Source organism: Heliangelus exortis, chromosome 24, assembly GCF_036169615.1.
Source record: "Heliangelus exortis chromosome 24, bHelExo1.hap1, whole genome shotgun sequence".
Lineage (NCBI taxonomy): Eukaryota > Metazoa > Chordata > Aves > Apodiformes > Trochilidae > Heliangelus > Heliangelus exortis.
In genome coordinates, this window is record NC_092445.1 from 4,691,332 (window position 1) to 4,707,436 (window position 16,105).

A 16,105-nucleotide genomic window follows, 5' to 3' on the forward strand; every position below is an offset into this window, starting at 1 on the left:
CGATGGCCACCCGGCAGCTGGCACAGGGACCCGCAGGACATCAGCCCAGAGCCACCTGGGAAGTGCAGGCACTGGGAACTGGTCTGTCCCCCTCATGCCGGAGAGGGTGCCCCAGTATCAAGCATCATTGGCAAGGGAGCAGGCTTGCAAGCAAGAAATTTCAATCTCTCTCTCTCTTTTTTTTTTTTTTTTTTTTTTTTTAGAAAGCCAAGTTAAAGAAAAGCCCCCTTAAATGCAGGAGTTACTGACTTTTCACCCTAAGCAAAGTTGCTATTTCAGTGATCTGCTCCCTCACGTTCTGCTTAGCCAACACCTCTCATCTGACTCACAAGGTCACAAGTCAAGACATTTTGTAAATAATAAACACTGAGTCCATTTTATTTGCCTTTTTTTAACCCGTGGGGTTGGTATTTTTCCAAGCCGAAGCATCAAAAATCTACTATAAAACTAAATGAAACCCGAGATTCTCAAATCATTGCCTGACACCAGTTAGCACTCAAAGGACACACCAGTTCTACAAGACTAGTAACAAAAACCCATGATGTCTGGCAGCATTTCCATGCTATTATTCAGCATATCTATTTATTAAAAAACACACACTGGGCTATGCAAATAGTACTTAAAAAAAAAAACAAAGATACAATCTCTACCCCAAGAAATCTGCAATACAAAAGATTGGTCCTGTTACAATTCCGAATGCAACTCAACCCTATACTTAATGCATTATAAATTCAAAAAAGTCAACAAAGCAATTAACTTGATACATATTACGTATACATTGAGGCATCCTGACTGTCAGAGTGGTTTGCAGTATTATTTTTCTGTTAACCCACCCTTATATTGAAAGCAGAGCTGTGTTCCCAGTGGTAAGACCTAGCACAGCTATGACAGGCTTCAGTTCTGAAATTTGCTTCTCATCATCTCACCTACCAGAAGGTGCAGATGGACTACATCATTTCATACCAATGGATTCAGAAATTAGCTATAAACAAATTAAATTTTAATAAGGTACTTTACACAGTGCAAAAAAAAAAATGGTCTGATTTAGTTTAAGATACCCTTAATAGCAAGCCCTTACCAAGAGTTACCTGTCCCATGACCTGCCTGCGTGTGCCAGCTGCACAGAACTGGGGATCAAAAATAATCCCATCTTTGTGCCACCTTTCTCTTGCCAGATGAATATTCTGTGTTTTTTCCATGACTTCAGACAGAGTTGGAGAAGGCTCTTGAGCACTAGGGCTGAGCTCAACCTGCACCTCCCCATCCCCTTTTTGGCAAAACTGGGATGCTACAAACTACAGGCTTGGGGGAGTTATGTGGCTGTGCTTAGATGGGGCAGATGTAGAGAAACGAGTCGAAGGGTGAGAATTATCTCTGCTGAAAGTCATCGGTACTCACCAGTCTCGATCACAAGGGGGGTGCCTTGATGGACAGGACCAAGTCTGCAGCCTCCACAGGTGACACAGCACCAGGCTGCTGGGACCCACCCCGAGGCAGGGCCAGGCTGCCCTCACAGCACAGGCCCGGCTGAGCTCTGAGGTGTCTACAGGCCCCTAAGCAGTGGGACAGTGGGGACCAGGACACCGGGGATGGACACACGGCCCAAGGCAGGCCCAGACCCGGGGCCATCCCTCGCGGAGCCCCACAAGGCCACCAAGCGGGTGCAACTCCCCCCCTAACACGACCACCGCCCGCCCGCCTGCAGCACGGGCGCCCCCTCAGGGCGGCCTTATAAAGGGTGAGGGTGGCTTCGAAGCGCGAGTTTTGATTGGCCCAGAGGGAGAAGGGCGGGGATAGGCTCTGAGATGAGTCGTAAAGGGGCGTGGTTTGGTGAGAGAAGGGAGGCAGCCATTGGCTGTCTGCGCGGAGGGGCGGGGCTGCGGCAGCGCGCGAAGACTCGAAGCGGTTCCCTGGGCGGCGGGAGCGCCGGGCGGAGGCCATGGCGGCAGCAGCGGCCTCGGGCCCCGCCGAGGTGAGTCCTGCCCCTCCGCTCCCCGCCGCGCAACCGGCTGGCGGGGGTGGCCGTGATCCGCGGCATTCCGCTCCCTTTGCGATTCCTTTGGCTGTGGCGCGGTGTAGGGCTGGGAGGGGTAGCGAGGGGCACAGAGCGCATTGGCGGCTGCGGTGGCGGTGTCACCTCCTCAGCTGCTCTCACGGCTCGGGGGCGGCGGGATGGGTGGTAGCGGGATGGGTGGTAGCGGGATGGGTGGTAGCGGGATGGGTGGTAGCGGGATGGGTGGTAGCGGGATGGGTGGTAGCGGGATGGGTGGTAGCGGGATGGGTGGTAGCGGGATGGGTGGTAGCGGGATGGGTGGTAGCGGGATGGGTGGTAGCGGGATGGGTGGTAGCGGGATGGGTGCAGGCCGGCAGCGGGCGGGAGCCGCTCTCAGACTCCGCTTCCCACCGGGCCCTTGCGGAGCGCGGGGAAGGCTGCGGCGGGCCCGGGGCATGCCGGGAAGGTGGCGGGCTGGGGAAAGGGGGGGACAGGCAGGGTGGGGGGTCCCGGGTCACAGGAGGGGACCCCAGAGCGGGTTGGAGAACTTCCAAGGGATGCCCTGTTTAATTAAGGTCCCTGTTGAACGGGCCCAGGTGAAATGCGGAAGAGGGAGAATGAAGTTTTACTGCTCTCATTATTTTCAGCGTTTTAATTAATAACCAGTGATCAGCCAGTGGGGTGATTCTCTTTTTTTCTGTGCACAAGCTCTCCTTATGTAAAAGTTGGCGTCGTGTAATCTCACTTCATATAAATAGCACTGCTTAAAACTTAACAACAGTATAAGTGTCTGTAACTGGGTGTGTGGGGCCAGCCAAGGCTTCAGACTGGAGTTGGACCCCAGGAGTCACAATAAAGAAAATCTAATTTTGCCTTGCAGCTCCCATTAGAAGATTTGAGTTCAGGCTTGCAGGAAACCCCAGACACTGATTCTGATAGTGGGCAGGGCAGCTGTGAAACTGCCTCTCCAGGACCCTGCAGCACTGGGAGGGCCTCTCTCCAGGATGGAGGTCTGTAGTGACTTTGTTTAATTTGTTAAAAACCTCTAACATCAATTTGGGTCAGTTCTGTAATGTGCTACCAGGAGAAGTGGGATTTGAAATTTGACTTAAAGCTGATTTGCTGCAGGTGTTCACATCTATGAAGTTTAACAGATAGGTAAATTTATGTTTAACTGATTGACTGTTAATCAGCTTGTGAAGCTTTACTTTCTATAGCACGCATAATTTATTTTCTTTTAATATGTTTTGTCAGATTCAGAGGAAGAGATTTTTGTACGTAAAAAAGCAAAAAGCAAGAAGGTACTTCAGGACAGTGAGAATGAAGATGGAGAGGATGATGGCTCCTTTGTGCAGAACGATGCTCTGGGTGGAGACAGGGAAAATGGAGAGGAAAAAGAGAATATTACTGCCCTGAGGACCAAGAAATCTCATCGAATTCACCAAGGTCTGATGGATAGTGATGACAGTGACACTGGTGACCAATTGCAGATTGAAAACCTTGAAACAAGCAGAAAGTCTGGCTTCTCTGAGAATGAGTTGGAAGAGGAGAGACCCCTAAAATCAGGGAAAAAGTACAGAAAACCTAAACAGCATGAGCATGATTTTGAAGAAGAGAGGGCAGAAAAAGCTGTTGGAAAATCAAAAAGAAGGAAGGAGAAGGAGAAAAGAGTAGAGTGCATTAAGCAGCTGAAAAAAGAAAGGAATCCTAGAGCAGAGGTAAATTTGTCAGGAAATCTCTGATGTTTTTCTCCACTAAGTTAAATTTATCACTCCTGTGCTTCTTTTGGTATTAATCTTAATGTCAAAAAACTGAGTTCTTTTCTGAAATGACTTACACAAATGCTTCTTTCTTATGGGAAGCAGGTAGATGGTGGTGAGAAGTATCCTTTAAATGACAGCGGGTGTCTTCTTGATGATAAAGAACTTTTTGATAATGGCTTGGAAGAGGAAAACGATTCCCCCCCAGAAGATGAAGAGTCTCTGGAATCAATACGAGCAGCAGTAAAAAACAAAATAAAAAAATACAAGGTAAACATTTGCTAGAGATAGAAGACTTGGTTGTTTGTGGGAAGTTTTGTACCTGAGTGTGTGTTGAAACCCTTTTTGGCAACAGTGCCCTTCTGCTCCTGCACAGAGGAGAGAATATCCTCTGCTCTTTTATCCCAAAGGGAAGTTGCCCTGGAAAGTTACAGATAATGCTGCAGCAGATGCTTTGGAATCTACTGTAAGTTGTGTGTAAGATTTGTGTTGGTTTAGGAGCATATTTACTGGTTTTGTTGACCAGTGATGATTCTGTACAAACATTTTTCACTCGTGGCCTCTTTGCCCTTTGCAGTCTCTGTGTATCCCTACAAATAAATGAATCTCTCTTTCTGCACTTTCTGTAGAACAAAGAACAGTTTTCTGAGGGTGAAGGCTACAAACATATATTTGAGGATGAGAACAAGGAACCTGTATTAAAAGAACCAAAAAGGAAGGTGAAGTATTGTTGTTTTTAAAGCTTTCCATTGTTTGTTGCAGTGACTCAAATGCTTTTTGTATACAACTGTCCCATGGTTTTGTTGATTTGCTACTTCAATCTTTTGTTAACTGGTTGCTCTATTCTGGCTCCTTTATGCCTGGAAGAGAAGAACAAGCTATTTAGTATAGATAGAGACCAATATTTTGTTTTCTGACTTCAGAAGTTTTTCTTTTCTTTGCTTAAGGAACGGAAAGCAGCAAGGTTAAGTAAAGAAGCAATTAAGCAGCTGCATAGTGAGACCCAACGACTTATTAGAGGTAAAACTTAAATTTTTTGTATGTAGAAGTGCATAAACTATTAAGAAATTCAGGGGAAAAATTGAAACAATTTACCTGAAAGGCTAGATCATTCTTTCACCTTGCATAAGGTATCTAGGGCTACAGGGTGCAAAACAATTTTAAATTTTCTTTCTTCTTTTTTCTCTAGAATCATCTGTGTCTCTCCCATATCACCTGCCTGAAGCCAAAAGCATTCATGAGTTCTTCAAGTGCAGACCTCGACCAGCATGCCAAGGAAATGCCATGGCATTGCTGAAGTAAGGACTTAAACTTTCCTCATATTTTTCTCATAAATTTTGAGCATATCCTGACTTTGCTTTTGAGGGTAATCCCTTTGCAAGCTGTAGGTGTTGTTTGAGGTACACACCTGCTCTGTGTGTGGGCACAGCTTGCTGCTTGTTTGGAGAGTTTTATTAAGAAACATTTTTAGTCTTAATTCTGTGAGCCCCTGGGAATAAGGAGTGTGTCACTGTTAGCAAAAGGCAATGGTGAACCTTTTCACAGTCCTACTACTGGAGTAATCAGAGCCTGGTAGTAACTCCAGATGAAGCAACATTCTCATGCAAAGTTATTTCAGTGTGGTTTAGACTGGACTCTGACATTTTACTTGGACTATTTCTGCTTTTGAGTTATCTGTAGTAAAATATTTAAGGTCCCATAGTCTCAAGATCTCAGGAATTTCATGCTGTGATGATGTAACAAGAGGTACAAATGCTTTATGCTACTTCCTTAGCTCCTCAAAATGAAATTTTCCAGGCCTCTGTCCTTCACCTCTTCCTACACATTAGTGACAAGAATGAGAAAATTCTTTCTTTCTCTCTGGGTCTGTCCTCAGCCTCTTCTCCCCTTTCACAACAGCCACAGGTGATATATTTATTTCTGCCTTTGTTAGGTCCAATAAATACCAACCATCCCTAACTGAAGAACCTGCAAACACAAAGAACTTGAGCACGGGTTGCCAAGCTGGGCAAACAGAAAGTGATCAACCAGCAACTAATGAACCAGAAACCAGCCTTGGCAGAGATGTTGATGCTGCTGTGAGCAAACCTCTTGCTGATGTAGGGAACAACTTGAGAGAAGACTCTGCTGAAAAGCCCAAGCAGGGCAGTGATGATTCCTGTGTGGTTGGGATGGCACCAGCAGACACAGAACAGCAGCACAGGAGCTCCCTGAGCACTGATTGTAGTGAACAGAAAGAGAATGAAATTCCACTGGCAGCTGGAGAAGATGCCCCTGAGCAAAGAGACAAAACAGCACCAGACTCAGAATGTGAGAAAAGCACCCAGCAAGTGGGGCCTGGGTTGGTGGCACAGGCTGAAAAAGTGAGGAAGTCCAAGCTGGAAAAACTTCGTGAGCTGGGTATAGACCTGTCCATCAAGCCAAGAATCTGCTCTGACAATGAATCCTTTATAAACCTTGATGAGTCTGATTCAAATAAAGGTACCTCTTTTATTGTAATCCTGTCAGGTCTGTCCAAGTGAGCAGAGTTATCTGACTTGAGCTGGGAAATCTCTTTAGGTGACAGATCAGTCAGGTGTGTTCTCTTACTAGTACAGATTCTTTGTCTAGTGTTAATATCCATTTTCTTGTGGATAAGGTAATTTAATATTAGCAAATATGAAGTGCAAGTTACAGCAAAAATATTCAGTAGTGGTTTATTGTTTTATTAATAAAATAGAATGGCTTTGCAAGTTTGTTACTATTAAAAATTTAGAGTTTTTAAGTAACTTCCTTAGCTTCTTCAAGACCCACTCTTGATACAGCTTTAACACCAAGTGCTTTTAGATGCCATCACATTTATTTAATTTACATTTTGACATTTCATTCACACGTATTTAAAGAATTGGAAGCCCTGAAAGCACGTTTCCTGAAGCATACTCTGCGAGCCTCAAAACCCAAAGCTGAGCGGGCCATAAACATGACAATTATTAGGAAGGAGACCACATCTGAAGGAAAGGAGGAGCTGAAAGCAGACGTGGTACCAGCAGTGCTAGCTGCAGAGAGCCTGGATGAAAGAGTCCACACAAAGCCAGGTTGGTTTGGGAGGAGATGTGATCGTGACTTGACTGCAAAACACTTTGTCTATACTGCAGTTTCTAGTAGCATTTGTATATATTTGCAAACAAAAACATCTGTGGAATGTGATTCTCCCACAGTATCCATTTACAGAGGTAGATTATTTGGCAGGTTCTATGGGTTTGTGTTATTTTCAGCTGCTCTTCATTATTTCACATGCTGTGGCACATCTGCCCGTGGCAATTGGGTGCTCTTTTTCCTGAAGGATGCAGCAGAGAGACAGACCCTGCTCTTGTTTGGAGTGCTGTGCCATGGCACTGATGGATAGTGAGGGATCTTGATGATTCCTGAGACTGTGAAGTCTCTTGATGGAGCTCACTGGAACTCATGGCCTTTGCTCTTAGAGCTGGCATGAAAAGATTTATGAAAAGATTCATGAAAAGATTTTGTAAAAAGATTTCAAGTCAGGAAAAGATTTCAAACCAAGTAATTTTTTTTAATTCCCTTCTTATGTGTGCAGTTACCTTGGACTGAATGCTTGAAAGCAACAGAGCTCAGGATTTACTGCAGCACACCTAATGTGTTAATTTATTTTATGTCCAGGTGAAAAGCTGCAGGTGCTGAAGGCCAAACTGCAGGAGGCCATGAAGCTCCGCAGGACCGAGGAGCGTCAGAAGAGACAAGCACTCCACAAACTGGATAATGAGGAGATGCTGGAAGAGGAGGAGGAGGAGGAGGAGGAGGAAGAAGAGATGACAGATGAATCTGAGGAAGAGGAAGAGGAAGAAGGCAATGAGGTATTTCCTTTATTTGTATAAGCAATATTAAAAGCAAACGTAGCACCTCTGTGTCAGCTGTCTCAGAGTGGAAGTAAGGACTGTGACTCACTCAGCTTCATCCTCCCCATGCTAAAATGTTTTCTTGAAAAGTATGCAAGGGAGTTGATGGATCAAAGCAATTAATCACCACCTCTCTGCTGTGGTTGGGGATGTTTTTTTTAGAACATGGAATTTGTGCTTGATGAAGCAGAGGAAGATAATGAAGACAGAGAAGAGAAACACATTGAAGATGGAGATAAAGAAACTGACAAAGAATCAGTTGATGGAGAAAAGCTGGAGAAATCTGTGCACTGTGATTCTGTTCCCAAACCACCTTCAACAGAGTCTACATTGATGCTTTTTAAGGACAGCTCCTCAAAAATGGGGTAAATAAACCAAGCTTTAAAAATGGCAATTGAAAAATTGATTAGTACACATAGAAGTTTTGATTTAAAGTACTTTTTTGCAAGTATTTTTTGTATCTTGTTCCAGTATTTCTATGTATATTTATATGTATTTCCTTTTAAAAAACTTAATGACTGTAATTGTTTAAGAGAACATTGTTTCTTAATCAAAGTGCACTAGATGTATTTTTGTGTGCTGCCTTGCTTTTTGCAATTAGCTTTGGCAGACAACAGTGATTCATCTTGCATATGTTGGCAAATACAGTTTATTTCATGAATTGCAGATATTGTCTTCATGATGAGAAACCTGAAATGGAAGAAGCTGCAGACAAAGGATCTACCAAGTTAGGTAAAGTAGAACTATTCCTGCAGATTGCATTTTTCCATATGGCTCATGTAGAATTCTGTTTGAGATTGGTATTCAGTATGTTTGTTATTTCATCACCTGTATTGCTGTGCAGTTTATAAAAGTTCAGACTGATGAAATAAAATGTGAGGGCTTGAAAAGAATAGAGGAAAATAATGTTCAAAGTGATACTGGAAAACATACAGAGACAGAAATTGGTAAGATTAAATTCAGTAAAACAGTGCAATTTGGATCCTCTCTGAAGAAAGAAATCCAACAGAAGCACAAAACAATGAATTTTTAGCAAGGTGACAGTGTTCCAAAACCATATCTTGAGGTTTTACTGGATCACAAAAAACCAAAACAAAACAAAAAAAGAAAAACCTAATAAAAATAAGTTAAGCATAGTATTTAACTATTTTTTTTTTCAGAGGATGATGATTCCTTTTCTCTACCAACACTAGCAAAAGAGAACAGCCATAACAGCAGCTTTGAGTTGATTGGCTCCATGATCCCCTCTTACCAGCCCTGCAACAAACAGATGTCACGGGGAGGGAACTTTCTCTCTGCAGCAGGAGGTTTCAGGTCTCCTTCCCCAGGTTTTTTCAAAACAAGCTTTATCAGCTCTGCTTCCAAGGTAAGGCTCTCAGTCCTGTTCCCATCATGGGTAGGGAAGGAATGCATTTTATCCTGCTTGTCAGATCTGTCAAATAATACCAGGAGAAGGCATATAGGAGCCAAATGCTTCTATATGAGTTAAGATTCAGAAAATCTGTCCCTGGAGTTTAAAATGCCTTGCTTTTGAATTCTAGGCTTGTAAAACAAATAACTTGTGTATTTTTATACTCCTTTGACTAGAGCTCAGGAAAGATGTCTGAGCCCTCCCTTCCCATAGAAGATTCCCAGGATCTGTATAATGCCTCTCCTGAGCCCAAGAGTTTATTTCCAGGGGCTGGTGAGTCACAGTTGCAATTTTCTCTGGAAGATGACACCCAGAGCCAGCTGCTTGATGCAGATGGGTAAGTAGTAGGTGTAAATGATGCTGTTTCGTGCCCTTTACAGAAACAAGATGTACACAAGCAAGATCTTTTTCTAATTACAGACTTTCTTCCAGGTTCTTGAATGTTGGACAACACAGGAATAAGTACCAGTCCTCAAAGCACCCTCTGACTCTGGCAAGCATGGATGAGAACGCAATGGATGCCAACATGGATGAGTTACTGGACCTGTGCTCTGGACAGTTCAGCACTCAAGCTGAGCATGTGCCAAGTACCAGCAGCAACAAAAAGCAGAACATGGAAGAACTGCTCAACCTTTGTTCTGGAAAATTTGTCTCTCAGAGTATGTCCTGAAATCTGTTTTTGGCTTTGCTGGTTACTCCATTTATAAGCTTTATGCTGAGTTCCTCTTAATTTCTGGTCACTAATGCAGAATGTAGAACTTCTGAGACTTCTGTGAGCTCTAAAAGTTTGTTGCCTTTGTGAGAGCATGCTAACTAACATCTAGGATGCTCTGTGACAGTTTGAGACTATAAATACATCTGTCTAATGAATTGTCATCTTACTACTTTTCATAGCAGGTTCTCCCACCTGGGCATCTTCTGTATCTTCCAAGGCAGAAAAGGACAGTGACATTGAAGATCCAATGGCAGAAGCTCTAGCTCTTTGTTCAGGCTCCTTTCCCACAGACAGGTTAGCATTGTTCTTCCTAAAATTACAGAATTTTTTTGTGGCAGTTGTCTTGTTTCACTCTTCATGTGTTTTCTTGGTTGCCATTCACTCCAAATGCTGTAAGCAGAAGTGTGTTCTGTTGTGGAGGTGAGGGGAAGGAACATTGCAGATCACTCAGCAGCACATACTGCTTCCTACAGCCACTGGGAAGGGAAATTCTTGTTTTTCACTGATAATGAAAGAAGTGTTGAAGAACTGTCACCAAGCTGAGAAGATTGTTAGAATGTAGGACCTTGGGTTCCCTTCTGGGCTGCTGCCAAGCTACAGAAACATCACCAAATGTTTGTACTTCCATGTTCTCCATTGGTTAAACTGGAAATGTGTATGGCTGCCTGGCTGAAGGATAATGAATCTTAACAAATGGGAATGTTAGGGGGATCCCAGGGGAATTTTAGAGGGAAACAAGCCCAGGATTTAATACTTGCCCCATGGTTTCTGGAAGTGAAGACCTGAGGTCTTAAAACATCAGTGTTCTTGGGGACTTGGGGCATTTAAAGCTCAATGCTCTTTGAGCAGCTGTCATGATGGTTGAAATCTTGCCTTGTATTATTGTGAGGCCATCACTGGAAATGAAATGAAAATGTGCATTTCTTTCATTTGCTTTCCCCTAGGGAAGAGGAAGATGAGGAGGAGCAAGAAGAATTTGGTGACTTTCGGCTTGTCACGGATGACAACGCCTTTGATAGTGAAGAGGTGGGGACTGAGGGAGCAAAGCAGCTGCAGCAGCACTCTGACTAAAAACTCCATTTATCTACTTAATTTTTTTATATAGTCACTAATGCAAAGTATCCTGACTTCCAGAACAAGCTACCAAAGCTTTGAAGAGCAATGTTTGGATCATTTAAAATACCTCCTTAATATTATTTGGTGGATAAAGTATCTTAGTATAGCAAATATCTGAAAAAATCTGTTGTGTTTCAGTCTGTGTCTATCAGCTGAAGAACAGAAGAAGCTGCTATTAACAAGCAATCCACTTTCAGAAATTCCTTCATTTCTGAAAACTATCTCTTTGGCAGGACAAAAAAAGTGGGGATAGTGATGCTGAAGAGGCAGAAATGAGTGATGAGGAAGAAGAACTGCTGAGGCATAGACAGGGCTTGAAGAAGAAACTGTAAGTACATCCCTTTTAGTATCATAATTGCCAGACAGAAGAGAATATGAACAGCACTAGAAATTTAGTCTGCAATTATTCCCTCTCCAGCACTAATATTCCCATGGTGCTGGCTCTGGCTGTTTTTTTGCTTTGGTGCTGTCACATTGCATGGGTTCAGCTACCTTGCTGGGGGGTTGTAGAGGATTTCCACAGTTTTCATTATAGATGGAAGTCAAAAGGACACGGTGCATGATAAAGATGAAACATAATTTCCCTTTTAGGATATGTGTTAAATTCATACTGAAAGATAATCTTGCTTTCAGGAGATTTGTGTGATGAGTATTGGTCTAGCAAACTGAACTCTTGCAATGTTCTTTTATAGAAAGCTGCAGGATTTCATGGAAGATGAGGCAGAGCTGTCAGGGAGTGATGTGGGCAGCGAGGATGAGTATGATGGTGAAGACCTGAACGAGTATGAAGAAGATATTATTGATGAGGAGCTGCCTAATGAAGAGGAATTAGAAAACCAGATACAGAAGTTCCACATGTCAGTGACAATAATAACATATGTGTGTGTGTGATGTGAAGTCGTGCTCTGAGGCCCAGCCTGTCCCAACCTCCCTCTCTCTCTGGCAGGAAGGCCATGCTTGATGATGACAAACGCCAGCTGCGCCTCTGCCAGGAGCGGTACCTCCTGGATGGGGACCTGCACAGTGATGGCCCTGGCAGGATGAGGAGATTCCGATGGAAAAACATAGGTGCTGCTCTGATCCATAGCTTGTAGATGGGTGTGAAAGGCTGGGGAGAGAGCTGTGTGTGAAATAGCACTGGATAGTCCTTCAGGAGTAAATAAACTCTTCAAAAACAAATTGGGTTTGGAGGGTCTGGTTTGAGGATTATTTTTTTTTAGTTTGTTTTTTAACCTGTTTTATGCTTTTAAAATTCTTTTTAAGCTAGTCTTTTTTTTCTTTGTCTAGATTATGCTTCACAGGTGGACTTGTTCCAGAGAGATTCAGATAATGATGATGAAAGTGAGCAGTTTGATGAGACAGAGGTGAAATGGAGGAAAGAGCGATTTGAACGGGAGCAGTGGCTTCGTGAGCAGGTATCAGTTACCCTCAACCTTGCTCAGTCTTCCTCTGTGCCACTGCTAGATGTGAAATTGTTAGCTCCTCAAGTTTAAACTCTGGAAAAAAGTACTGTTCATAAAGGTATCTCTGTTTTTAAATCATGGATTCTGCTATTTCTCTTCTTCCCAAATCGTTCAGAGCGAGAAGATTGTTTGGGAGAGGCAAAACAACTGTGTTCTGAAACAAGTCCAAATGAGGGTGATAAAGTGTCCAAGAAATTATTGCAATAAACTTTTACAGTAGAAAGTAAATAAAAATGAATATATAAATTTACTTAATGAAAAGACTTGGTCTAATTATAATACTAAATAAAATATTCATTCTTAATATGAACTTCTTCAATTTTACCAAGTGTCCCCTCTCTGCTACAGAAGGAAAAAAATAAAGACCAGGAGGAGGAGGAAGAGGAAGAAATTGGTGAAGACAGCCAATTCATGAAACTTGCAAAAAAAGTAACTGCCAAGTCTCTTCAGAAGAAAGGTAAGCCTACTTCTATTGAAGGAGCAATCAGAGAAATAAAGTTTAACTTCAGTCTTCACTAGTCATGGATCAGAAAACTCCAGTGACAAGTTTTCCATCCAAGCTCCTGTCTTCCAGAACTTGAAAAGCTAAAGGTATAAAAGCACTGAAGACATACACCTGCTCATAAAAGAATTTGCAGATTTTTTTCCCTACAGAATTTACTGTCTGTTGCAAATTCGAAGTTCTTTAGTTTTATTATAAAATTATATATCCCTTCAAGTGAGGGCCAGAAACTGACCTTTCCCTCTTTGTCCCTGCTAGCAAGCCCAGCAGTGGTGGTACAAGACATAGCACTGTTGCCCAGGAACCCCTTTGAAACCTTCAGACCTGCCAGTGACCTCCAGGTTGGTAACTTCTGAAAAACAGCATTTTCAAGCTGCAGCTGTAGAACACAGCAAAGTCAGCTCAGCCATTTCTGGTTTGTGTGGGACCATTTTACTAGGGAGTAATTTTTCTATTAAGAGTAACCTACTAAGGGAGCTGTCTTGTTGGTGCAACTGGTTTAACACAGCATTTCTTTGTTTTCAGATTAAAAATGGGTCTCTCCTGAACAGACCTAAAGCTGTCCTACAGAAACTGGCAGCAATGTCAGATCTTAACCCCAATGCCCCACGGAATTCAAGGAACTTTGTCTTTCACACACTTTCTCCAGAGAAGAGTGAAGAGGCAAAGGAAAAAGCAAAGCTTCAGGTAAAGATTTGTGTGGAAGGTGCTGCCAGTTGTGCAGATTATCCAAACACACACCAAGCACTGCCAGGCAGATCAGAGCATTCCTGGTCCAACTGCTCTCTATGATTTCATCATTTGGCCACTCACACCGAATAATTCTCTGATAGTTCAGAATTTAAACTTTTTGGAGATTCTGGATGGTCTAATGTATCCTCCTGCCCTGCAGGTGAAGAAGAGAGGTCCCACTGCAGCAGTGATGTCTCTGGCCAAGAGGCCCAGGGGAGACAGCCCAGAGGAAACGAGTCAAAGCCGAAGCATTTTCCAGTACTTGGAGAGCTGAATATTCCTGTTCAGGGCCTGAGGTTGTTTCTTGTCTCTTTGCCAGCTGTGGTTTGTTTGGCAAATCTGCCAGCAGCCATGGGGAAGGTGAACAGACTGCTGCACATTCTCCTACTGCCCCTTAACTCCACCAATTCCAGTCATTTCCAGGCAATGGTCTTGTTCATTCCCCTTTGTTTTCTCTCGGTGCTCTGGGGCAAAGGAGAGCACAAAATCCATGCTTGGTTTGGAATGAAATGGTCACTTGGACTTTCCCAGGCATCAAGGAAACTGGCACTGCTGGATGCTGTCCTTGCAGGATCACACTCTGTGCTATCTGAAAATGCCACTGGTCTGACAGGTGGCTAAAGCAGAGAGGAGGGAGGTAATTCTGTGGGTTTAGGTAAGAAGAGAGCAGGGGGACCTGTGGCAGGACTTGCCCTGTGCACACTTGCAGTCTGAAGGTGGCTGTGGCTTCCTCCAGTGTCCTATATTCTCCCATGTTAAGTATTTATTAGCTTGGCATTTTAAGAAGCTCTAATTTATATTTGAAATGTACACTTTTAAAAAAGGTTCCAGGCTTTTGTGAGGCAGTATGACAAGGGTTTTATTCCAGGTTTTTACACCTGTGTGTGAATATGTGTTTGTGTGGAGAGAGGAAAGAGTGTAAGAGATGTGGGAGAGGAAGAGGCAGGTGTTGGGTTTTTTATTTGGGGTGGTTTTTGTTTGTTTTTTTTGGGCAGTGGATAATGTTTAGTTTATGTTGCTCAAATTAATACAATGAATACTCTGAAATCATCCATTCTGGGGTTTTTTGTGCAAGCTGCACTCATCTGAGAGAAACCATCCCTTTCTGGCCAGACAGTAATTAAAGGCCTTCTCTAGAATGAGGAAATTGGATAATAAGGAACCACCATTCACAAAAACTGAGACAGAATATACAGCATTTCTGATTACATGTTGAATGAGTTAAAATCCTGAGGATGCTGAGACAGTGGCCTGTCTCTCTAGGACTTGATGCCCCATACTCAGAGTGCCAACTCTGTTGGAGAAATATCCCAAACTGTAAATTTTGTAACATCATAAGCATATGCCTGGTGTGCTACGTGTAAAGTAATTTACTGTACATTCTGTTTATAAGTAATTATGGTACTAATTGGAGTGCAACTTTACAATAAAACATGTTTTTAATTTTGGAGGCAGTTGGAATTAATTTACAGGATTTCACTCAGCTGTGTTTGTGTTTTGGGGTTTTTTTTTCTGAAATGTTTGTCTATCTGTATCTTTTTTGCATTGCTGCTTTTCTTTTGTAGCCACAACTAAGCCTTTTACTGGGAACAGCTGCAATAATACTGGAACAAAACAAAAACACCCCCCTGTGCTTACTGGAGTGTAAATTCTCAAGCCCTCAAGTCTTCCACTTAGGTTTGCATAAAATTCTTGGCCCTCAGAATATGTTTCTTTTTACTGCTTCAATAGTTTTGGTTTTGTTAGCTCCTAGACAAAACTTCCTTTATCATTAGCTCCAGGCATTCCTGTTTCTGTGCAGTGGAGCAATTGAGTTTAGGTGTGGCTGGGAGGGGAGGCTCAGGGGAGGGAAGGAAGAAGGAAAGGTCATTTATCAGCTGTTTCTGGAAGAACAACAGAACTGCAAGCAGATAACTGAGCACCCAGTTAATTCTCTAGCACGGTGATTTGTCAGCTACGCTGATTCAGCACAGATTTACTGGGCAAAAACACTCGAAGCTGCAAAATCCATCTTTTAATCTTGCTAATCGTGCCTGCCACTAGAGAGCAGCAAGAGAATGCCCTTGCTCTGGCAAAAGGGGAAAGGGATTAAAGCTGGGACTGAACTCGGACGCCAGCGGAAATTCTCAGTTTTCCATGCTCTGTGGCATTGCAAAGGATTAAAGTTATGTAGACCTATCACTGGCTTATTTTTGCATCAGAAGGTAGTTTGAAGAGCACCTTGATCAGGCTGGTTTTGTCCTGGTGCTCTGGCTGACCTCTGCCACAGCCCTGGCCTGGGCTCCATGTGCCCATTAGAATTTTCCCTTCAAAAGGTTTTCTTGTTCTGGAGCCAAGAGAAGAATATTGCTGGGCCTGAAAAGCTGATAAATTAAAATACACAGAACAGGAAGATTTCTGGCTGCTGTGGGTCAGTTCCCCCCCACCACAGGAGTTGAGGTTTGCTGCACACTGCTGGGCAGCACCACCCAGCACCCCAGGAATTCCCTTCTAGAGCTGATCCCAGGGGCTGGGGGG

At 43.2% G+C, this 16,105-nt stretch overlaps 2 protein-coding genes across 5 annotated transcripts in view; both read left to right on the forward strand.

Moving 5' to 3' along the window:
* Positions 1-16,105, forward strand: part of PSMB2 (proteasome 20S subunit beta 2) — a 200,207-nt gene that overhangs the window by 137,806 nt on the left and 46,296 nt on the right. The gene's annotated exons all lie outside the window — the stretch shown is intronic.
* Positions 1,898-14,566, forward strand: CLSPN (claspin). 4 transcript variants are annotated; one of them, XM_071767603.1, is made up of 25 exons: positions 1,898-1,972; positions 2,874-3,003; positions 3,248-3,711; positions 3,856-4,023; positions 4,383-4,472; positions 4,701-4,773; positions 4,943-5,051; positions 5,687-6,234; positions 6,636-6,827; positions 7,414-7,607; positions 7,812-8,014; positions 8,317-8,381; positions 8,810-9,015; positions 9,237-9,397; positions 9,493-9,719; positions 9,955-10,069; positions 10,720-10,801; positions 11,125-11,219; positions 11,584-11,748; positions 11,838-11,959; positions 12,179-12,306; positions 12,703-12,811; positions 13,115-13,197; positions 13,382-13,543; positions 13,749-14,566. In XM_071767603.1, the coding sequence occupies exons 1-25, from the start codon at positions 1,940-1,942 to the stop codon at positions 13,860-13,862; spliced, it is 4,038 nt and encodes a 1,345-aa protein (XP_071623704.1). In that variant the 5' UTR covers positions 1,898-1,939; the 3' UTR covers positions 13,863-14,566. The 4 variants fall into 4 exon arrangements, with proteins under 4 accessions (XP_071623704.1, XP_071623706.1, XP_071623705.1 ...); XM_071767605.1 differs by having other exon boundaries at positions 9,958-10,069; XM_071767604.1 differs by having other exon boundaries at positions 3,859-4,023.

What these genes read in the sequence shown, in the direction of transcription:
- CLSPN (XM_071767603.1), top strand. Translation starts at nt 1,940, where the DNA reads ATGGCGGCAGCAGCGGCCTCGGGCCCCGCCGAG. An exon ending in GACCCAACGACTTATTAGAG is followed by an intron (nt 4,774 to 4,942) that starts GTAAAACTTAAA and finishes TTTTTTCTCTAG; the next exon opens with AATCATCTGTGTCTCTCCCA. An exon ending in ATTCCGATGGAAAAACATAG is followed by an intron (nt 11,960 to 12,178) that starts GTGCTGCTCTGA and finishes TTCTTTGTCTAG; the next exon opens with ATTATGCTTCACAGGTGGAC.